The sequence below is a fragment of the Sylvia atricapilla genome, chromosome 2, assembly GCF_009819655.1.
Source record: "Sylvia atricapilla isolate bSylAtr1 chromosome 2, bSylAtr1.pri, whole genome shotgun sequence".
NCBI classification, from domain to species: domain Eukaryota; kingdom Metazoa; phylum Chordata; class Aves; order Passeriformes; family Sylviidae; genus Sylvia; species Sylvia atricapilla.
This window is the reverse complement of record NC_089141.1, coordinates 108,281,133-108,304,588: the sequence shown is the minus strand read 5'-3', so window position 1 is coordinate 108,304,588 and position 23,456 is coordinate 108,281,133. Positions and strand designations below refer to the sequence as shown.

The 23,456-nt window shown below is 37.6% G+C and overlaps 1 protein-coding gene across 8 annotated transcripts in view; it reads left to right on the top strand.

Annotated features, from left to right (window-relative positions):
• Positions 1 to 22,521, top strand: part of CASK (calcium/calmodulin dependent serine protein kinase) — a 189,058-nt gene extending 166,537 nt beyond the window's left edge. The window contains exons 18-26 of one of the 8 annotated variants that reach the window (XM_066314063.1): positions 1,219 to 1,287; positions 2,670 to 2,705; positions 5,463 to 5,659; positions 6,858 to 6,973; positions 11,753 to 11,818; positions 11,912 to 11,992; positions 13,419 to 13,621; positions 15,432 to 15,515; positions 21,055 to 22,521. In XM_066314063.1, coding sequence (XP_066170160.1) covers positions 1,219 to 1,287; positions 2,670 to 2,705; positions 5,463 to 5,659; positions 6,858 to 6,973; positions 11,753 to 11,818; positions 11,912 to 11,992; positions 13,419 to 13,621; positions 15,432 to 15,515; positions 21,055 to 21,231 — 1,029 coding nt within the window. In that variant the 3' untranslated portion in view covers positions 21,232 to 22,521. Of the gene's footprint in view, positions 1 to 1,218; positions 1,288 to 2,669; positions 2,706 to 5,462; positions 5,660 to 6,857; positions 6,974 to 11,737; positions 11,819 to 11,911; positions 11,993 to 13,418; positions 13,622 to 15,431; positions 15,516 to 21,054 lie in introns of all 8 variants that reach the window. The other 7 variants (XM_066314062.1, XM_066314066.1, XM_066314068.1 and 4 more) reach the window with 7 other exon arrangements.
• Positions 22,522 to 23,456: the final 935 nt, after the last annotated feature.

Below are 23,456 nucleotides of genomic sequence, written 5' to 3'. Positions count from 1 at the left end.
TATTTTTTCAGTAATGAATAGTTCATTTGCTCTCATTTTAATATTTTAAACTTGTTGTGATGGAGTGATTTTGTGATTAGAATTAGAGCTGATTTCCCCCACTCCATTACACATTGCAAATACTTGTGGGAGGCAAGTTTTGTTCTTATGTTTGTGGCATTAATCCCTGATTAATGTTGCATGAACAGTTTAGCTCCAGATTTTTAATTGTTCACAAAAGGTACTAGTATTGATAAAATATGACAGGGTTCATTCTGCCTAGAAAACTGGTTTAGCCCTTTTTCTCTGCTGTCCTTGATGTTACACAAAATGACCAGACATTCCTAAGCTGACCTTTGACATGGAATATTATATTCCACAATTCCTTTGAGGGTTAAAGGGATTTTTTTCTGTTACAACATATGAGTGGATTAATTTATTTTCAGAAGAGATGGCTCAGTTATCTGACCTCGTGGAATTAAGCACTTTACAGTCAAAATGGCATGTGAAAAAGATTGCTCTGAAAAACCCAATCAGAAATTCTAGTCCTTCCTGTAGAATTTCCCATTGTGCACCCTGTGTCTGCTGTCTCTGAAGTGTAGGGCCACACTGGTAGTCTGGGGCAAGGGAAATGGCTTTTTTATACAGTGCTATATTTTTGGCAAGATTTGGAACTTTCAAGGCCATACAAATGTGGGAGGAAAACCCTCATTGTGCTATAGAATTGATGAGAAGGGAGGAGAGAGAATCCAGCTTTCTCTCAGACCCCAGCCTCAGGGTCTTGGAGGCTCTGCAGGGAGATGCATCTTGCTGAGTAGAGACTGATCAACACTGACAACCACCACATAGCTGGAAAAATATTCAGAAACATCTTTAAAACAGGATATGGGCCTGATTCTGTTCCAAGCTCTGTTCAGAGAATGACTTTCAGGTACTTTAACCAAGACTGGTGTATGACTGAGGGCTGGTAGCATTGTCAGCCACATGAGATCTCAGAAGTCCCAGTTATTAGAAAGTGACATGAAAATAGTTACTACCTCAGATAAATCAAAATGTCAAGCCTGAATCTTTAGCTATGGAAAAGCTTTTCAGATTTACAAGAGTTTGTAGTGTGGAAGCTTTCACAAATGAAGCAGCTAAGCAAATGGTTATAAGGCTGTGGATGTAACTGTTCTTTGAAATTTATCTGTGTTCCTGTGCTAGTGTTGTGTTGTTAATGAACCTTGTGTCTTATTTCAGAGAGATTCCCCCTCTACATCCAGACAGTCCCCCGCTAATGGTCATAGCAGCACTAACAATTCTGTTTCGGTAAGATTTCCAGTTCCGCACAGAGAAAGTGTGAAAGTTTTGTTGGTGCTCATCTGCCATTACTGTTATACTTATCGTGTGGTCAGTGGAAAATTTTGTCCTGCTGAGGGAACCCAGGTTATTGCATACGTAACTCCCCGTTTTCTTTTGTTTTGGTTTGGTTTTTTTAAGGGCTTTTTCCAACATACTCTTCTCATTAAAAGCCATACAGTGAGTTACATGTTAATAACTGTACTGTGACACTTCAGTCATCTTTAAATCGCTGTCAGCACTTTCCTCAAAAATGAGCAGAGGTTTAAAGTGGAAGCTTTTATTTCCATCCTGAACTTTGGAAGCCGAGTTTGAAGGAAGAGTAACCGTGCAGTTGGTATCCCAAGACATTTTAGATTCTTTTTTTTTCTTTAAGTTTTGTGTTTTGAGAGCCCTCTGGAACGTGTACTGGTTTCCGCTATCTGAGTTAAGGAATTGGTGTGCTCTCTGCTGTCGTGGTACGTGCACATACTGTGTGAGACATGAGCCTTGCCTGGATATGGAAAGCAAAAGGAAGTGGCTTTAAACTGCACTACAAACCAAGCTATTACCATCACATCTTTAACACAAAGTACTTCTGTTTTGTATGTCGTCAGGTAGAAAGGTGCTGTCGATCTCCTGTTCTTCCTAAAGTACATTAATTGTTAAAATTCGTGTCGTTGATCATTTGTTGTTGTTTGCACCAATGTAGTAACTACACACAAGTTTCTTCAGTGAGTGCTGTCAATATCATGAGTTCATGGGACTAGCTAAAAACAAAAACAAAAAAGCCAAAACCAAGTAACTATTTCTTGAACTATTAATAAAAATTGCAACTTAGACATTATTTGCCACAAGGTAACGTGCTTATTAATTAGTAGAATGAAAAATAATTGTGTGAATGAAAAATTTAAGACATTTCTGTGGATTAAATTTATAACATGAAAGTAGTTGTAATCTTAATTCTCAGCACAATTGATCACATTATACATTTTTAATCATAGGGGGTTTTATATTTATAATAGCCTCTCTTTTAAAAGCAAAACTTGATACTTAAGTGGAAAAGGCATTCACATAAAGAGCCTCTTTCACTTGGTGGTGCTTTTGTGTTGAAGATGCTGAATTATTTATTAAAAAGCACATTCTCTATCTGCTTAAACTTTTTACCTGCTTTCTTCAGCTTGCTGCTAAACAGCCTGGGTTTGACTTTTCTTTAAGAAAAAAGTTATATCTAAACACGGGTCAATGCTTTATACTTTTTGTCTAACTTACTATTTTACTGTAATGTAGTATGAATCACTAACAAATAGTGTTTATGTACCCTTAAAAAGTAAAATGAAAATTTCTTCTCCTGGGTTGACTTTATTCTGCAGGACTTGCCATCGACAACACAACCAAAAGGACGACAGGTGAATAGATATCCTCCATGGGAATTTTTGTAAACTTAGCTGCTAGCAAACATCCCTTCTTACCTTTTCCCCCCTCATATTCTGTATGTGCTGGACTAAAACATTAAAGCTTGAAAATATTGTTCCGTTTTTTTTTTCATTTTTCTTTTTAACTCATTTGTTTGTGGCTAATTCAAAATAGCTTTTTTTTTTTTTTTTCATGTGTCCACATGTGTGAGAGTTAGAAAGTCATAGTGAATCTAACTGGAGATACTGATTTAGTTCAAAATGTATTAATAGACTTCCTGTTTTGCAGTGATCTGCAGGTTTTAATCTTAGAGAAAAGCTCAAATTTCTATTTTAGCTGGAATGGTGACAAGTAAAACAGGTCTCTAAAACTCCGAAATATTGTGCTGACAAAGATTGTAAATGCTGAAACTAACTATTAGCATTAATGAAATTTTGCAAAGAAAGACATTGAGGACAGTTTCTGCAGAGATTTGGTAAATATGAAGATGGCCTCTTAAAATTTCAGTCCTAAGTCCCATATTTAATAACCTCCCTTAACTTTGTAACTTTGACCTGGTGGTTGTGCAAGTCAGCACAGACCAAAGAAAGATCTTTTCTCTCCAGAAAGTTCCAAGAAAGCACATAGGGCTCTTCAGAGGATTCCTTATCTTTCTCTTTGCAATTTTAAGATTTTTTGTTCTTTTACTGCAGCCTTCAAATGAACACATACTGTCAAGTGATTTGTGATCCATCTCCAGGAACTGCTCCAGTTATTTTTAGTCTTTCCAGAATCTATCTCTGAATTTTTAACTGTATAAATCATTAGCCTCCTTCTCTACCAGGAATTTTTATAATACCTCTTGCAATTCCATTCAAGAAGTCAATCAGCTACATTAACTCTTGTCTTCGAGAATCTTTTTATTCTGCTGTCTGGTTGAGTTGGCTGGAACTTGTATTACAAGAATGGTTTGCCCTCACTTCACTTCCCATTTTCAAAGCTCTCTGTGTTTCTTTCAGCTTCCTATTTTCTTCTGAAGCTGCCTGAATGTAAACCTGAAATGGCTCCATGAAAGACCTTCCAAACATTTATATTAGGTTTCCATAAGGGTTTTTTTCCCTAGGAGAAGAAACTTTGTTCAAGGCAGTATCAAAATAATGGTGTTTCTCTTGCTCACACCATTTATAATTACCTGATTTTTCCCATTGAACCAGCATATTTTTCTTGTCATCCTGGAAAACAGTGAGGGCTTGGCTAAAAGATATATTTTTATGTGTAAGGAAGTCTGTTATGTTCCGTGAACTGCCAATATATGGTGGGTAATGGCCCAAACTGGAGCAGGGACTTGAAAATCAGGGAAGTTTCTAGATAGTAAAAATACTGCTGATGTTTCTAGATCTATATGAATAAGCTTCAGGCAAAATAAGGGACTGGCTCAATATTGATTAGTTCATGGAAAGCAAATTACTAAGTAAACATAATTGGTTTCAAAATATCCTGTTTCTCAAGTAATTAAAAGAAGTTGAGTTGCTTTTTTAAACTCAAATGCACAGCAGAGCAAGGGTCAGATTTAATGCATTAAAAGTTGAGTTCTGTATTGGTGTTGTCATCTGATGCTCTCACTGCAACCAATAAAAATACATCAGATGTGAGAGAAAAGTGATTAGCCATTTTAAGTTAATTTTATTCGTATGTCGAGGTGCAGATTGGATTACTTCTTTAAGTGCCATGAATAGTGCTAACACTGCATAGTTACAGCTATTATTGAGCAGAATCTGAGCAGAGTTGAAAAGTGATTGTTACAGTTTCTAAGAAGGATATTACATTGCAATTTAATTGTTGGAGATTTTAAAATGTAGTCCATTCTTAGTAGGAAAATCAGCAGTGTGTTTCTACAAGGCTGGCTGAGATGCTGTAGGGTGATGTTTGAAGTTCATGAACTGTAGAAATTACCCATCTAGAGCATGACAGTTTTGATTTTAAGATCCTTGGGTGCATCAGGGCTCCAATTAGCAGCCAAAACTGGAGATGACTTTTATTTCCTAGGGTTGAGACCTCAGTAACACACAAGGAAAGGATTGGTATAATCTTTTAAATTGTGAAGTCAGAGTCTGGATTCTTTCTGTTTGTGTTCCTTAAAGAATAACTTGCTCAAATTATGAATTTTATTACACTGGAGCAGACTTATACTGAAAAACCCATACAGAGAATTTCCACATTCCTTCTGAGTAACTCTGTGATAGTTACAATACAGGACTTCCAAAAAAAGATTTTTTTTTAATGTCTGGAATCTTAAAAATTCCCATTCTCAAGATCACTAATAAAGCCAAAGTCCTTTATAATGTCCAGTAAAATTTCCTGTCATAGAAATTTTTAAAACATACCATGGGACTTCAGTTGGAAAGTACATTACAGATTGAGTTGTAAGGTGCTGGCTTGTGTTCTGTAATGATTTGTGATAGTTAGTAACTGTTTGAGGGGCTCCATGAGTCTATTACATTTTTGCTGTTCAGGTTCTATAGAATGTAGCAACCATGAGCTGTTGAAATAACATCATATGTCTCCATCATTTGCTGGATGGAGCATGTTCATTTTCAACTATCACTTACGCTTTGGCACCTTCCTTTTTTTGTTTCTTTCTTTGCTTGTTGCAACCAATATGTGTAGCTGCATTCACAGATCAGATTTTCACCTGTTAACTCTGAATACCATACCAATAATGATATTGCAGTGTCTCTTATAAACTCTGGTTTTTTTCTTCTTTTTGGTAGATCTATGTAAGAGCACAATTTGAATATGATCCAGCAAAGGATGACCTCATTCCTTGCAAAGAAGCTGGCATCAGATTCCGAGTTGGTGATATTATCCAAATCATTAGCAAAGATGATCATAACTGGTGGCAGGGTAAACTTGAGAACTCCAAAAATGGTACTGCAGGTCTTATTCCTTCTCCTGAACTTCAGGAATGGTATGACTTAAATTTTATGTAAAAATGAACTTAGTTTTGATTTGTATTTGTGTCTTTCATACTTTCATTGTTGTATATCTAGCCTTGGAATTCTTTTTTCTTTTTCTTTCTTCTTTTTTTCTATATCTATATATTTACTCAATTTGTGTGATATTGATTTTTTTCCTCATTGTAGGAAACTAGGATTGAAGATGGCTACATGCAAATTGGTTATTTAAGAGGGTCAAATCAATTTCTCTTTCAGCTTCTAATCAGGGATTTCATTAGTAGAAATGAAATGACTTGTAGAAATGAAAAATGAAAAAGTAGAAATGACTTGTTTACATGCAGGTGCTGCAGGAATAGGGCTTTAGCAAGTTGTCAAGCAGCAAGGTCATCGAGGGAGTTTTAGGGTTTTCTTTCCTTTTCATTTCTCGTGTGAATGTCAAAAAGCAGAACAAAATCACAGTGCCAGTGGCAGGTTCAATGAACAGCAATGGCACTGAGCAGTGCCGAGCCTTTAAACAGCCTCTTGCAGGAGCTGTTTGGAAAAAAAAATTCAAATGTATTAGCACAAATTCTATCCAGAGAGTCCTGGGCCTTGGGAGGTATGGCCATAACTCAGTACAGTTTATCTACGTGGGAAATGTTTCCAAAAATACTTCATACGGGGTTTGCTACAGAAAAGAACTGGAGTTCCCCACAGCTCCTGTGCCTCCTGGACTGGCTGAGGGAGATTTTGCCAGGAGACAGAGGCAGACGAGCTTCACCACCTCCTGAGCTCTGTGCAAGCCCTGATGTCAGGGAGGCACGGGTGCACATTGCAGCAGGGTCCCTTGCAGGGCTTCACCCTAAAGATCAACTTCCAAACTGTCCCCCAGCACAGCACCACTTGCTCTGCAGTAATTTACACCATGGTGTAAATTCCAGACCTTGTGCTCTTCCATTCTGATCTGCTGCAGAGTGCTCTGGATTCATTCCAGGAGCTGCCCTTCCTGCCATGCTCACTTCCTCTGTGAGCTTCCATCATCTAAGAAAATATTCTTACATCAAAATACCCCTGCATATATGTTCTTTGAAGTCATTAAAAAATGTTTTTAAAAGTTTTACTGTATTCATGTTCCATAAAAAAAAAATCTTGCTTTTCTAATTCGTTCTGTGCAGCTTTTTAAAGATCTTTGATTACAACAGAAAATGTTTTTTCTCCTCCTTATGTCAGGCGAGTTGCTTGTATTGCCATGGAGAAGACCAAACAGGAGCAGCAGGCCAGCTGTACTTGGTTTGGAAAGAAAAAAAAGCAGTACAAAGACAAATATTTGGCAAAGCACAATGCAGGTATGAACAAAAAATGCAGGTATCTGTAACAGGTTACATTTTTTGCAGTTTTAAACCTTGCCATTAATTGTTCAGCTGGCACTATTATATAAAGCTAATGAGTTACTTAGGAAAATATAAGTAAAATTCTAATTACGCCAACATTACTCTGCTTGTTCTTTGCTATTTAAGCTTAGAGCTTTGTCAGTGAGAGGCAAGCTGCCACAACATCAGTGCATCATAGTTTATCCTGATAGAGGCTTAGATTGTTTGGGGGTTTATGTTTAAAGCAGCATTAGAAACAAACAGGATATGATTTTTGCAACCTATATAACTGTACTGTGCTCTACAGAAGGCAAGGTTCTGTAGCATCCTGGTTAATATGTATTTATAGTTACAGATTACATATGTGCAAACATCATGAAAGAGCATTTTTGTTGAAGTGGTACAGCTGGAAGTGGAGTAAGAGCCATTGCATAGTCAGTGTGTTATTTTACAGTTACCAAATAGACCCAGCTGTGGAGGTTTATCCTCCTTGCAGTGATTTCTGCCTGAATCCTCAGTTTGGGGCTTCTGTTTAGATTGCTGAAAAATGAATTGTTTTAGAAAATTTTAGAAGTGTAGGGTAAGAGATCCTTGTCAAGCAGAATTCATTAGCTGTAGTAGTAAATAAGACAGACCCTGTCATTTATGAGCTGAATTTGCTTCTTTTGTTTTTTTAATATAAAATACTTAATATGCTGAAACTGCTTTTCAACACTTTTCTGTTGCTTCTGCATTGATAGCACATTCTGTGATGCTTTTGTTGTTGTGGTCTCCTGAGAGACTTGCAGAGATTTTTATTAGAATTAGAATAGATACCTATCCAAGCAGTGTAATGAAAGTATTTTATATTACATTAATTTCTGGGGTTTTTTTCGCTTGCATTCTTGAACACACCAATTAAACAATATAAATCTATATTTTCATGTATTTGTCTTTACCTGCACAATGTGTGCAGTATCAGAGCTCATAATATGTTACTAGTACAGAATATTTCCTTTTCCTTAAAAGCAGTTTGAAAGTAAATTCTAAGAAAGTTAAAGGACAGTAATTGTTGTTTATACTCTTTAAATTCAGCGCTGCACAGGTGAATATAAAACTATTTGTTACCCTGAAAGCTCTCATAAGCAGGGATTGAAAGCTTTAAGTAGGTTTCTTGCTTTTTCTGGTGTAACACCCTGCTTGTTATAATGTTTCCCCTTCATTGCAGTAGCACTCAGCCACATTTTAATAATTATAACAAAAGCTGTGGAGAGTAAACTGGATTTTATGAGGCAGAGTCTTTCACAATACTGATATCAACTGCTCCCAGCACACATTCCCAGAGCCTTGCTCCTCCCTTCAGTTGTGGCCATGGTGTGAACTGGATCAAGAACAACCCCAAAAAAATGAATGTTTTTTTTCTTCAGGGCAGATACATTTCTTAATGCAGCTCTCAGTGCAAATACAGAACTAAAAATGTCCATGTGAGTGAGCAGGGCCTGCTACAAGGGAGTGAGCTAAAGGAAGGATAGCCAGGGAAGGAGAAGGAGCAGGCAGAACTGGCTCAAAGATTTCCTATCAGTTAAATTCCTGAAAGGAATCTCGACTTTGCAGTCTTGACATAGGGAGACATTTCAGAGTAGGTTGATGACTCTTTGATTCACACAGCTCACCTGCCTTCACCAGCAGTGTTACACCTTTATTTGCTTTATAGCAGAACAAGTGTTTGCCAAAAAATTAGAAATACAGAGATTAAAAATTATGATAATGACCATAAAAAAAATTGTTCCTTTCAGAGTACAACTTCCTCTTTCCCTGAAGTCAAAAAGTCAGTGTAAGCACAGATGGAAATCAAGATTTCTCCTAGAAGTGTTCTTGATCTTAGTGTCCCTGAGGTACTGAAGGTGATGCCACTAATATTGCAGAGAATGACACCAAATATAAGTTATTCAATATATGAGTACTACAGATTGCTTTGGTGCTCATGTGAGTTCTTGTTTAAATGAGGTGACACTGAATTTACATTCCTCAAAGTGCTCTGTCACATCCAGGATTGTTAGTCAGAAATAGGGCAACACTTACAACCTTTCAGTGCTTCTGTTTCAGAATAAAAATCAGATCTTTTCTTCTGCTGGACCCAAAACAAGTATAATCATTGTCAAAATGTCGCTCTTACAGGAAAGTAGAATTTATTTCTCTTGCATCCTAGTAAATAAATTGATCAGCAGTGTGTAATCTATTTGGACTTGTGTTGTTATTTTTCTCTTAGAGGTGAGACTGAACTGGAGTGCTGAGAAATCACCCAGTAAAATAATTCATAGTCAATTCAGATTTGTGTGGCCAGCAAATGATTTGAGAGCTGGTGTGGTATATGAAATATTATTACTGGAAGCAGAAACGAGATTATTCTGCAAATCAGACATACTTTATGAAGTAAACAGGAAATTATTTGAGTTAGTTTCAGAATTATAAGCAAATACATTCTTCTTTACAAGAAAAATACAATCCTGTTGTTCTTTCCTCCATGCTTCATATTAGAGTATTAGGCAATTTCATTATGATATGTTTCATCAGTATAAAGTCAGTTTTAAACCAAAGCCCACAGAAAAAAAAAATGAAATATCTTTTCCACTATTAGATTCGTTGACATTTTTATAAATGCTCTAGAGATATGCTGCAGTGATATCCAGATATATTTTTTATTTATTTTGCTGAAAGATTGTTATTGCAGGGCTTCAGAAAAGAACAGAACATACCAGAACTATGCTCTATATTATGCATAATGTAGAAAATTGCCAAGCTTTTATAAAATATGTTTATCATTTCTTAATGTGATTTATTTGCCTTGTGTTTAGACTATTGCATGGTAAAGTTTATTTTGTGCATATACTTTTTATTTTACTAATATATTACAAGCCATATCTCAATGACCCCTGTACATTTTTCATGCTGTCTTACTCCCAATGGCCTCTGTGCATGTAAGTAACCTGTCAAGTGACAATGCCTCTTTATTTGCTTCTTGCTGTTTCCTTTCAAGAACTCCTTTTCTTTTAATAGCTAGTAACACAGAAGCATTGAAGTTCAGTCTTTAAGTGTGCCCTCTATTCCTCCTATCTTTGTATATTAAGAAATTATTCATTTTTCTTTTGCATTTGAGAACCCCACAACCATTAGTTAAATCCATGTAGACTGAGACACATCTCCATACTACTACTTTGTGATAAAGACATTAATATGTGTCCTTTCTGATGTTTGTTCCTGTTGTTTGTATCTAACATAACATGGTTTTGTTCAAGAAGAGAAAAAAGGATTGATTTTTTTATTTTTATTATTACTATTATTAATTTTCATTGGAAAAAGACACTTGCAGGCTTAGATGGTTAGCATGGTAAAGTTGTTTAGTGTGTTGTAGATCATTATTATGAAATGAATTATTAATTTGCTATTTATTTGCTAATTATTAATACTGTGAAGTTGCAAGAACAAGAGTAAGAATTCCATTGTGGAATGGAAAAAAAATAGGACTAAATTCTTGCTTGTAGTATTTGGGGAAAGGTTGAAAGAGATTCTACTTGAGGATGAAATTCAAAATGCTTAAAATGGACTGGGAAGATTTCATGTCCTTATCTTTTCAAGGCCTTAAATAGTTGAGTGTGTCAATTGGCTGATTTGTAGTTTCACTAAATTGAAGCCTTTGGACTTTTAGGTAAAAAGACAGCCATCAAATTGAAAAACTGAGATATATCCACACTCATCCTAAAACGTGGATATGTCTGAGGTGGAAATACCACTTAATACTTGGAAATACTCAGAGACTCCATAGTTTGGTTGGAGTCTCTCCTCCCTCCTTTTCATAGCATGCAAAAATACAGAACTGAAAACTCTTGTTCGTCATTCTGCTCCACGGTTGCTGGCTGCTGTAATCTTTACAAATATAAATAACTACCTCCTGGCTGCTTCTTTCATTAGAATTCAGCAGGAGTCACCAGAGATGATGTGTCACTGGGCACAGGAGGAAAAAGCTGTTATTAATGAACAAAACTTGATTTGTCAATCATTATATTCCCTGGCAATTGACAACAGATTGATAGGCATGATGGAATTCATCCAATTTCAACTGCTGTTGAAATGATATCTGAAATAATACCTTTACAATTTTTCCCTAAATATGGTGGAGGTTCTTTTCTGTAATGCCATCACTTTTCATTAGAATTCTTCATTCTGTCACAAGTTTTAAAAGCATGTCACTTTAATTAGCACCTGTGTTTAAAGAGAACTCTAATTACAAGTAAATGGTGTGGTTTGAAAGAATAAATACCACAAAGTATTAACACTCTGTGCATTTCTCATAGATCTTGTTAAAACATTATTATGAAAGTATCCCTATCTTCAGTGTAAATAGATGTTCTCATATTGTATTCATGTCAGTCACTGTCTACAGATTTTTCTTTAGTATTGCTATTTCTTAGGAATGCGAACGTGAATGGCATGCTGTTAGAGCTGATTTTTGTGGTCTGCTGAACACTGCATGAAGGGACATGCAAATTTTGCTGAGCACCTCAGTAGCTTTGTTACTGCTCGTAACAGTTTTTTAAATGACCACTCTTGTTTAAATTGCATAAGGAATGAATGGTTTTATTTTCCATAACATGTTACTTTGTATTATAAGTCTAAAACTTGATAAAATTATAATTTGTAGCAGTTGTCACCTTTCATATGTGCTTTTTTTCTTATCCTTTGGGGCTTTCTTTTGTGTTTTAGTGTTTGATCAATTAGATCTCGTCACATATGAAGAAGTAGTAAAGCTGCCAGCATTCAAAAGGAAAACACTAGTCCTACTAGGTAATCTTCATTTATTTTTTCAAACATAGCATCATGGTTTTGAAGCCCTTCTGGTGGAATATTTCTAAATTATTTTTTTGTGTTGTGGCTCAGGTGCACACGGTGTCGGAAGGAGACACATAAAAAACACACTCATCACAAAACATCCGGACAGATTTGCTTACCCCATTCCTCGTAAGTAGCGGGTTTCAGTGTGCTGCAGGATTGTTTGTGTCCTCCTTGACAACACCCCCTTTGTTCTGCTGCCTGTGTTGAGCTCAGCTGAGACAAATCCTGCCTTAAAGCTGGGAGCTCTGTAGGGCTGGGTGTGTTTCTTTGGCTTTTTCAAAGGGCAGGGTGGAAAGTAGCACCACTTTTGTATCAAATGTTCCTTCACAAAACTTCTTGTTAGGCTTACTTCTCTCTACCCCAAGTGTTGGGTAATTTAGAATGAAGGATAAAAGATTTCTCTTTTTTAATTGTGTGTAATTCCCATGAGAAGAAATATGAGCTGGATTTAGAGGAAACCTTCAGTGTTTTAATTGCTTTACATGGCCAAGTCTTAAGGACTGATATTGCCCTAACATAACTTCAAGTTTCCAGAGATGCCACTAAGTAAAAAAAAACACAGTTAATTTCACTGCTTGCCAGTGGGTTGTTATGAAGAGCACAGAGGTGTTTTCCATTCATGACAATCTCTATCTCTATTGAGATAGAGATTGATCTGCAGGAATTGCAGATCCATTATATGATCTCTTAGAGATACATCCTTTTTCCTCAAGCTAAGCACACCAAAACAAGAGCATCCAGCCCCTACCTGTCCACTCTATTTCAAACTGACCTCAGAAATGCCCTACGTGGCTCAGAAGTGACACTCATTTAATTTTCTTCACAGAAACCAGTTACTTTATCTGCAGATGCTTTTAAAATTGACTCACTTATACCATGATGAACATGCCTTAGGTTGCCTGCAGTAGGTTCTTGCACTGTGGAAGCACTGAAATTACTTCACTGATTTTATAAGACTAAAAAAAAATGCATTTTCTGCATTCCTTTACAAAACCATGGTGTAGCTGGTAGCTTTTGAGATGGGCCTTAAATTAAGTGAGGAGTTTGGGAGAATGTGCTATGAAGAAATTACCTGCATACTGAAAACCTGATCAAAAAGATCAGGTCACACACCATGGCAGTTAATTCGAAAGATTGGTAGGCCATACTTCTCATTCAAAAAATATGTTATTCCTAATTAGGTTTCACCTCTTTTTACCACAGGTAATCAGGTTTTTAAACTGCTTTTTAGACTTAGCCTTTTCACACTTAAAAAACTTAAATTTAAGAAAAAGGAAAATGCAGAAATGTTTTTTAGGACAGAAGAGGATTTAGAAGAAATACAAGTATTTTAAGTTCAGTAGACCCTACAGACTCTACTTCTGCTTTTCCCAACACATATCCCTCAAACTCCTGCTTTTCCCAGTGCCTGTCATTCTGACTGCCTCATACTTCATTGCTCTATATGTGATTTGACAGGTCGTCATTCAGTGAATAAGTATGGATAAACAAACAGAAAAAAGAATATATAACCCTAACATTGCTTCTGTACTAAAATATTTTGTCTTTTCAGACACAACCAGACCTCCAAAGAAAGATGAAGAAAATGGCAAAAATTACTACTTTGTATCACATGACCAAATGATGCAGGATATATCAAACAATGAATATTTGGAATATGGCAGCCATGAGGATGCAATGTATGGGACAAAACTGGAAACAATACGAAAGATCCATGAGCAGGGACTAATTGCAATACTTGATGTAGAACCTCAGGTAACTAATCAGAAGTGTATAAAAATGAGACTCGTCACAAATCCTTCAACCTTATTTCTTGAGGTGTTTGTAGTGATTGCACACTAGGTAAGTGCTGCATAAAGTGATGTGAAACAAAAGTCCTTGGACCACGAGGATAGCAGTCTGTGGAATTCTGTAATCATAAGGTTAGAAGAACAAAGAGAAGAAAGAAAAATCAGGCTCTCGAGAAACACTAATAGTTTATTTATTCATTGTAGAAAATCTGTAGAAAATTCTGATGTATTTCCTTTGAAACATCTGTGTAGTCATTGCTTTCAATTCACGGGGATCTGTTTATATATTTTGGTAAGTGAAACAACATGAATATAGACAATTGTGATGTTTATATTATTCTAGCAGATGGAAGGAAATGGGAGGAAAGACAAAATCGTGACCGGTGTTATCTACTTAAATTTGCTGACTTGTTTCTTCTTTCTGGATGGATTCAGGAAGTTCAAACTTTTCTAAGAATTTCATAACAGAAATTAGATACCTGACTACATTTTTTAGGACAGTTCAGATTGTCATGGTGTGGTGTTCTTTAAAAAAAATCCCACATTAAACAGCATTCAGGGAAAGCAGTATTTGTAGTTAGTTCAAATGGAGCAGCTGTTAACAGCAAAGTCTTTATGTTAAACTTTTTCAGTATGCATTATTCAAGAGCTGCACAATTCTCAGAAGTGATCTTAATCTTTGTTAGAATGCATTTACATTTGGTAACAGCTGCCTTTGCCACATTTCCTCCAGCTGGTGTCCAGCAAGCCACTTTCCTAACCAGCTTCCTCATTCGTCCATCTCAGCTCATTGAGGCCAACCTGTTTGTGGATTTACTCCTGGTTGTCTGACACCACTTGCCTGTTTTCCCTCAGGCACTGTTAGTTTTATGGGTTTCTTGCATTTCACTTATGGGGTGTGTCTCTTGTTTGGAGCAGGTTGGCAGAGGTGGTTCCTCTTGGTGGGTTACCAGCAGCAGAGATAAAAACCTTTTATTTAGCTCAGGGGAAGGGTGAATTGTGGGGGGATTTGTTTTGTGGGTTTCTTTGAAAAGAAGAAGCTTTGGAGAAGACAGGAAATCGAAAGAGCAAAACCAGAGTGACCTTTAGTAATCTGACTTTATCTTGTCCATCCCTTTGAGTTCAGCTGAGGTGTTTAACCTACTGTCCTGCACTGCAGTCGAGCTGGGATCTGTGACAGAGTTTCACATCTGGCAGCTCTGTGTCACTCAGTTCATGAAGGCAGCTCTGCAATGAGAACTTTTCTCTTTCGCACAGATTTGGTTCAGGAGAGTGGAGCTGTATTTACTGCATTTAGTGCTATGCTCCATTTTTAAGCACTTCAGACTTCTCACGTCACATTTTGGGTTTTTTTAATAATAATTTTGCAATAATGAAATTTATATTCTAATCAATATTCCAAGACACAGTTGGGTCTTTTACCTATTTATGGCATGGCTGAATTTTTTTACATGGTGTTTCATCATTCAGTTTAAATGTTAACAGAATTCCACACTCTGAGACTGTATGGGGAAAGGCACTCTGAAAATGCTAAAGCTTTTACTGTCTCATAAACTCACTTTAATTAAGGATAAATATATGTTTTGACCACCAAAAAAGTAAAATAATAGAAAAAGTTAGGTGTCTGTATTATTAAGGTCTTGACTCCAGTTCAGTTAAAAACAAATCCAGCATTGGTAGATCATGAATTTGTGTCTTTTGCTTGTGTGACTAAACTTACTTCACATTGATTGTTGGAGGTTTCTTCTAAAGTATCTGATTATTTTTTTCCCTAGGCATTGAAGGTCCTGAGAACTGCAGAGTTTGCTCCTTTTGTTGTTTTTATTGCTGCACCTACAATTACCCCAGGCATTAATGAGGTATGGCATGCTGCAATCTGATGTCCTGGCAGAGACAGAATTAAGGATGAGATTCAAATGTGCAGATCAGACTCTTAATTGTTTCCTTGTCTGTAAATGAAGAGGCAGAAAAATAATTGAATGACAGCTTTATTAAGTTGATTGACATACATTTATTGTTTATGAAGTGATAATTGAAAATGTGGGCTTCAAGAGGGTGGATCCATGTGCTTTATTCTAAAAGTACATATTCTTTTATTTCATTCCCTGCTCCAGCTCAGAGATCTATTTCCAAATCATTGGCACAAATTACTCAGTTGTGAGTTCCAGTGCCAGCACTGATCCCACCTTTAGCTTTAGCATTTTCCCTGCACAGCAAATATGTATCAGAAATAGACTTATTCGTTTTGACAACTGTCCTCTAAGAATTTGCAGCTTTGACCCAAGGGGTAATTGCTTGTGGAATAATGCTCAGTATTCATGGAGGTCCACATCCATCCATTAGTTTTTATAGGGTATCTGCTCTGCAGATTGCTGCTGATTTCAAGGATACCAAACAATTCTGGATTTAGCTGACACTAAGGCAAACTCCATTTTCACAAACACTTAATTTGCTCAGTCTTCCTTAAACCGTGATATTAAAGTATTTAATCTGTTGAATTTGATCATGAATCTGTTCCAAATATCCTAAATGTCTCCTTGATCATCAAAACACAAAGTCAGAAGCCATGTCACTATAGCAGGTTTCTATAAAAATGTAATTACAATATCATAAGCATGAAGCTGTGACTTCACTGCAGAGGCTTGCAGGAAAAGAAGGAGCAAGACAAACGTATTTAAATGCAAATACCCTGAATGATGATTCAAATCAAAAGTGGAAAGTGAAGAAATTTGGCCTCAGCTGGAATTTTAAGGACAGCTGAGGCATTCTGCTCGTTCACTATGATGCTTTAGTGGGCTACTTTAGCTCTAAATTGGAATTTTGTCAGTTTTTAAGCTAAACAAGCAGTGAAGGAGGGATGGGAGGGGGCAGAAGGCTCTGTTCACTTTTACAGCATTAAGTTATGTCCTTTCACTGTGACTTAGGAACCCACACCCTGATGGTACAACCCAAGAGTGTAAAAACAAAGATCTCCCAGCACAGCACAACTTGCCATGCTAGTGAAGTGACACTCTGTGTAATTGCTGGTGATGCTGTGAATCATTACAATATTGATAAAATACTAGAGTTGTGTCATCTACACTGAATTTTCCTTTGTATAAACAAATAGCATTACCATACCTGTCTCAGCTCCCAGATGTCTTTCCTTGACCTCACTCATCTGCCAGTGGTACTTAAATTTTAGTCTTCCAGTTGGAGGATGTAATACAGAGATATTTGGGACAGTTCATATCAGGGAGAAAACATTTTCCCTCATACAAGGGAAGAGAACAGAAATGTTCCTTTTATAGTAGTGGTGGGGAAATACTTCATGCCAAAGAATTAGTAGAAGTAAAGTATTGTGTTCTAAATATTTGCATTCATGCTGTAAAACCTTTCCTGTCTTTATTTCAAGCTCCTGTGACAAAAGTCTCTGTGCCCTCTGTGCACATGAATTGCTGAGCCAAGGCCACACCTACAAAACATGCTAATTTATTAATCAATTAAAGTTAAGGAATGGGAGGGGCAGGCAATGGTAATATAGCAACAGACTTTCCCCAAACACAGGATCCCGTTTCCCAAGGTTTTCTGGGCAGATAAGCAAAGTGTGTCTGTGTGGTAGCAGCCTGCAAGGCAGCAAACAAGGGAGAGGAGTGTGTGTTTCCTATTTCCCATTCATGCTTCCCTTTTGAAAAGTTCATTTGCATAATGAGTGTCCTTTTCTGTTGATCCTCTTGCCCTGCCTCGTTTTATTTTACTTGAGCTTTTTGAGAACACTTCTGTAAATGACTGTCCTTTTTTCCCTCCCCATGTTTTCTTAAATTTCATCTTTGCTTTTCTTTTCATTTTCCTGCATTCGTACTAATTGTACATAGCTGCCAAAATGGTGCAGAAAACTGCCTGTAAGTACCAGCTAGGGGCTCACAAGGTAGTCCTGGTTATTGCAGTAGTTCTAGAATGTAGATATGCTTGTTCCCATTCAACATTACTTTTGCCATTGGAGTCAAAATTTAATGTAATAATGATTTTTGATATCTGCACTAAAATTACCTGATAGTGAAAAAAGAGGCTATGGAGTAAAATTTCTGCTCTTACAGATATGTGTCTGAACACTGTGGTAAAATCAGTGCAGAGGCCTGACCCTAACAATGTCTCTCTTGAGACACTTTAGCCTGTCAAAGACCTCACAAAATGTCTCAGTAATCGAGGCCCACACAGCAAGAGTCAGAAGACAAAATATTATCCTTTCCAGTGAGTGTAGCAATGCACTGAGCAGCTACACTCAGTGTAGAGTGAGCAGCCCTGCAAAGCACAAGACCAATTTAAATCACTCAGGGAATGTCCCAGAGTGCACCCACCTCTCTGATCACAGAGGAGGCTTCAGTGAGATGATTGTTGTGCTAAAACAGAGAGAGGAGAGTGCATCAGAAAACTCTGGGGTAGTTCCTCTTTGCACCAGCTGTTCTGCCTCCATTGCCCAGACAGCAGCAAATGGATCACAGGCTCCATTTGTTTGATGTAAACCTTATTGAGACAAATGCTTCAGACTTTTAGCTGTGCTTCCTCCCTTCTTACAGCCAAAGAATAAAAGGAATTTTTCTTAGGAAGTGTGGAGCTCACCAGCTGTTTAAATTGAGAATTTCTTTCTGTTGAAGCAAAACTGGCAAAGGCTGATGGTGTTTACACATTGTCCACAGCCTTAGAAGAGAAGATTAGTCATTTTTTGGGCCGGGCTTTGATTGCCACAAGTGGCAGCTCTTTGTCCTATGCACTTTCAGGCCAAAAAAACCCAGCCCTCAGAGGGTGAAGATGCCCCTGGTGGCCTTTATGTCCATGGGGGTATTTCATGGATAAAGCCATGTTTCACTCCTTTCAGCTATGGTGGAAAAGGAGAGATTAGGAATGTGAATTGAATTAGGAAGAAAAAGTCTGATCCAATAATGGACACACTGCAACTGGACCAACATGAAATTCCTATTGCACAAGAGCTGGGGGAAGAAAGAAAGGCAGATGTTGTGCTCACAAATGTTAAATTTCTGAAGTTGTGGCCATTTGTTTGTCTGAAGCTTGCTGAACATTTTGATAAATATCTTCTTTCTTGAAGAAGAAAGAGAGAGTTGTGCTACACTGTTGAGAGCCCAACTGCTGAAGAATTTCCTTTTGAAATTTAGTCCCAGAATGAAAGAGAAATCAAAAACTTTGGTCTCTTTTCCTTTTGCTGAGCTTAGGAAAGTTTGAACATATTTGAAACTTGTGGCCTATCCCAAACTTATTACTTTCACATGCCGATAAAAGTATGTGAAAGAATTAATGATTTACATTTCCAACAGGCTGGGAAATTTAGATATTGCAAAATACAGACCACTTTAATCCCAGTAAAGTTGGATCTAGGAGAAGCTAAGTCACAAAAATACTGAAATTTAATGAATTCTTGAAACATTTAGTTTTGTGGAATCTGTGTGTGCAGGGTAGACTTAACCAGTTGTCTTTTTTTAAGATGAAATAGGTGTGAGATTTGCAGATTTTCATTGTCAGTCACAGTAAGATAGATGCTCTAGTGAGAAAAGTCCATACCTGTAGGTAAAAGTAACATCAACGGGAAATCTGAATAATAATTCAAAATCTGCATAAGGGCTTCACAGTTTTAAGGCTTCCAGGGGCTTTTCAGGTACTGTTAGCCCTGTGTGATGAAATCAAAACTCTTTTCAAGGTGTAGTATAACTTGGACAAGACAGACTATAAATACAACATTAATCTTAGCTGGATACATTTAAAGCACTGAAAATACTGTGCAGGACATTCTGCTGGCATTCCTTTGTAGGTTAATTTAAGCAGGAAAGGCTTGATGCTCAGCTGATAAAAATTGATGTCTCTTTTGGAATCCATGAGAAGTTGGAAGTTTACCTAACTAGGGTTTTGGCTTTAAGACACTGGGCCATATGAAATATTCCACAAAAATATTTAATACTAGTATTGATCCATATTGTTCTGTTTGTTAATAGCATAAATTAAACCTGCACACACTGGAATTTTCTACAGAAGTTCCAGGAGTTGCTGATGGTGGTGCAAAATGGCCCGTACAGGGAACATCCCTTGTACAGAAATGCATGTGAGCAATATTCCCCTGACTTGGAATGAAATTTGTAATAATTTTCAAGTGAAGACAACCACAGCACACAGCCCCCTCCTCACTTGAGGCTGCAGCTTCAGGAGAGAAGCAGAACTGTAACTTTGGCAGAGAACTTCTCCTCCAGAAGTGGTTGGTTTCGTTGCTGCAGGGAAGGAGAACTGTCTCAGAGCAGGTTGTTTCCTTGAGGGGACCTGAAAGCTGTTGTTCCACAGTTCCTTGTAATTACAAATACTTGGGAAGCTGAAGCAGAAATAAAATAAAGGTGGAAGTCATCTTAACAGCCAGATAAAAATCTGTTTCCAGTATCGTTTCTCGTGAAAAAACCTGTGAGCTTTTTCACTAGAAATTATTCTGGAAACAGACACTGCACACGGTACTGTGTCTGTACTTCTTCAGCCTAAAACTCTGCTTTTAGAGTTTAAAAAAGTGTATCCCAGCTGATTGATCAAGTAGATTAGTCATTGAGCCTATGGATACTGCAGAGCAGCAGGACTCATTTTGCACCACATTCACCCCAAACCTGTGGGACAGGAAAGACTTGATTGCTTTCCTGTGGCTATTTCAAGTTTCCTGCAAGCAGCAAATGGGTTTGTTGGGGGTTTTTTTTAATTCATAAGGAAATTTGCAGGAAGAGAATTCAAACTTATAATTGCTGCAGAGCCCTGGGAAGAAGTTTTTTGTATCCACCTCCCTCAGGCAGGCAGACCTTGCTAACCAAAGTTCTGATGTCCAGGCTGCCTGGTTCATCTCCAGGAGCTCCCACGGAGAGGGGCTGGCAATGCCCTGCTCTGAGATAGAAACCACAGAGGAGTGATGCAGAGTGAGAACTTCCTTATCACTGAATTGTCATTAAAGGAAGCAGACCCAGAAGATTGGTGTCGAACAGAAAACATTACCAAAACTGGCTGACAGCCTCTCCCCTTCTGTTCCTCATGTTCTCACTGGAACATCGGCCCAATGCTTGTGCACCATGTCTGATTTATTCACATGTGATCTCCATTGCTGCTTTTCCAAGCTTCCAATCCTCTGCCTTGCTTTTTATTAACTCTAGAGCTGTGTTTTGTCTCCAAGAATGTCCATAACCGAGTGCTGTTTGAGTGTCAGCTCCCAGAGGGAAACTGTGCCCTTTCTCCCATGTGATTCCCATAGCTGTAGGTGGGAGAGCCACAACACCTTGACTCCCTGAGGCCTTTTTGCCCATTCCCCTCTCAGCTGAGATGTTGTTGTGGAAGGGCACGAAACGATCCAACTTTTCTTTTCTCCCGTTTTCTCTCCTGGCCACCCAACAGGATGAATCCCTTCAGCGCCTGCAGAAGGAGTCAGAAATCTTACAGAGAACATATGCACACTACTTTGACCTTACAATTATCAACAATGAGATTGATGAAACCATCAGGCACCTGGAGGAAGCCATTGAGCTCGTGTGTACAGCCTCCCAGTGGGTCCCGGTCTCCTGGGTCTACTAGACCGGGAATGAGAGAATTGAGGAGAAAAAGAAAAAAACAAGAAAAAAAAAATCTGTCATTACTGGGAACCACCTCATACATGGAAAACCTCTTCGTTATTGACCTTGTGTCAACAGGTCTTGGCCCCTAGAGACTACCTAGATGTAGTGTGACCTAAAATATAATTATTGTCATGTCCGAATAGATAGGAGGAGGGGGAGAGAAAGATGAAACACTAATTTAAAGAGACAGTATCTTTTTTTTAATCATTTCTCCTAAACTTTAATGAAATGTATCTTTAAATATATGTATTATTCAGTCCTTTGGAATGTTATATTTTTGGAAATCATAGCTTTTTATTTCAAGGGCCCCTAAAAACTGCACAAAATAGATGCTGCTTTCTATAATCTATTTTAATAGTAATAATAATATGATTCTGTTACCTTAACTTGGGGGTGGAACACTACATTCTTTTTAGAGTCTGATTTTATGGATTGGAATACTTTGCTTTCTTTTATTTATTTGAAGTAATTAGTCTAGTGGTTACGAAACAAATTCATAAATTTTTAAAGGCCTTTTTTTCCTCGCGCGCTTTTTTTTTTTTTTTTTTCCTCTCCTAGGATAGTATTTTTAAGTACATTTGTGTAACATCCAGATAATGTGATACTGTCTCTTTGAAGAACTCTGTAAAAGTTTTAGAAATTTGAAATTGGGTCTTGACTCTTAATGCATGTGGACAGTCGCAAGCGTTCATGCCGTTGGTGTATCTGTGTTGATAAAACCTGTAATCTACAGCAAAGTACATTCCGTTCATGGGAACACGTACCCAAGGGAATAAAGCAAAATATTATTCTGACTAAGTTGTAAACCTATGCACATCCCTTGCATTTTGGGCAACTTTATAAAAAAAAAGGAAAAAAAAAAAAGAAAAACTGATTTTTATTAATAATAATCATGTAGTGAAATGTGTTTGTAATTTTGTCTCAATTTAATTTGTTGTAAGGTGGGAGGGGGCAATTACTGGTTTCACCATTTCAGATCTGTGTTGTCTGAGAGTATTAACGTTTTAATTAAGTTGAAGCAAAGAAATGCTGATTTTTAATATGTATGTAATTGTTTAAAGATGCACACATTTTAAAAGAAAATACTGTGCAATGAAGAAACCAGTTTAGACATTGCGATAAACTGACTATTCCAAAAGACTCATCTACAACAGCCCTGTAAATTCCTTTAAAAATGGTAATTGACTCTACAGTCTGACCAATTTTTTTTATTTTAAATATACTTCCTTTTATGTGTTCAACAATTAAATGCTTTTGGGTCCTTCATTTCATCACAAGGAGTTTCAAGAGCAAATCAGTGGCTCGTGCAGTGAGGAAAAGTGTCTTAAATTCTGTAAGGGAAGCCTTTGTAGGGGCACAGCCTGCAAGTCTGTCCCAGGGGCTGTGTTCCTCCTGGATCAGCACAGGCTTCTTTCCACAAAGTTGGAATTAGGGCAGAGCCAAAAAAGTGTAGCCATGGACTGACCTGGCACTTCATTTCCCTTCTTCATGCTCTCGCTGGCCCACATGATTTGTATGTTCTCTGAAAAAATGGTCAAGGGCAGTAGGCATTGCCACCTCTTTTTAGGTGTCAGAAATACACTGTTCCTTAAAATGACTTCTCCTCAAAGTTTGGTTGGCTGTGCTGTTGTATAGTGTGAATTTTAGTGTTTATATTAAAATGATACAGTGATACAGGATTTTTCCTCAAAGTGGAACTTGCACCTGGAATTGGGCTGTTGGCTCTTCCAGTTGTTCGGGACCATTGCACATGCAATCAGAAAAAGGTTCTCAAGGTTGAATCTTTCTCACAGGGGTAATTCTGTTGCTACTTTTCTCCTGCCTACTCCTTCTGCAGGTTGGGGTGGTCAAATTCTGTTTACAATTCTTGTAAAATCCACAGCTGAAATCTCGGTCTGGCTGTGCCTCCTCCCACCCAGCCTGGGCGGGCAAAGGGGTTTATTTCCTGCAGCATTCACAGCCCACGGAAGGGAAATTCATCCATCACTTTACCCAACCTGCTGAATGCCCTTAATGCCACAGCTGGAATCACAGTTCTGTGGCCGCATCCCAAAACAAGAGCTGTACCTGAGTCCCTTGAGGTTATAGTTTTGTGGGAAGCAATGGATGAGTCAGTGTGGGTCTCACATGCACAAGAGGGAAACAAGAGGGAACTGTCAGGGTAATTGTAGGTGCTCATCTGTT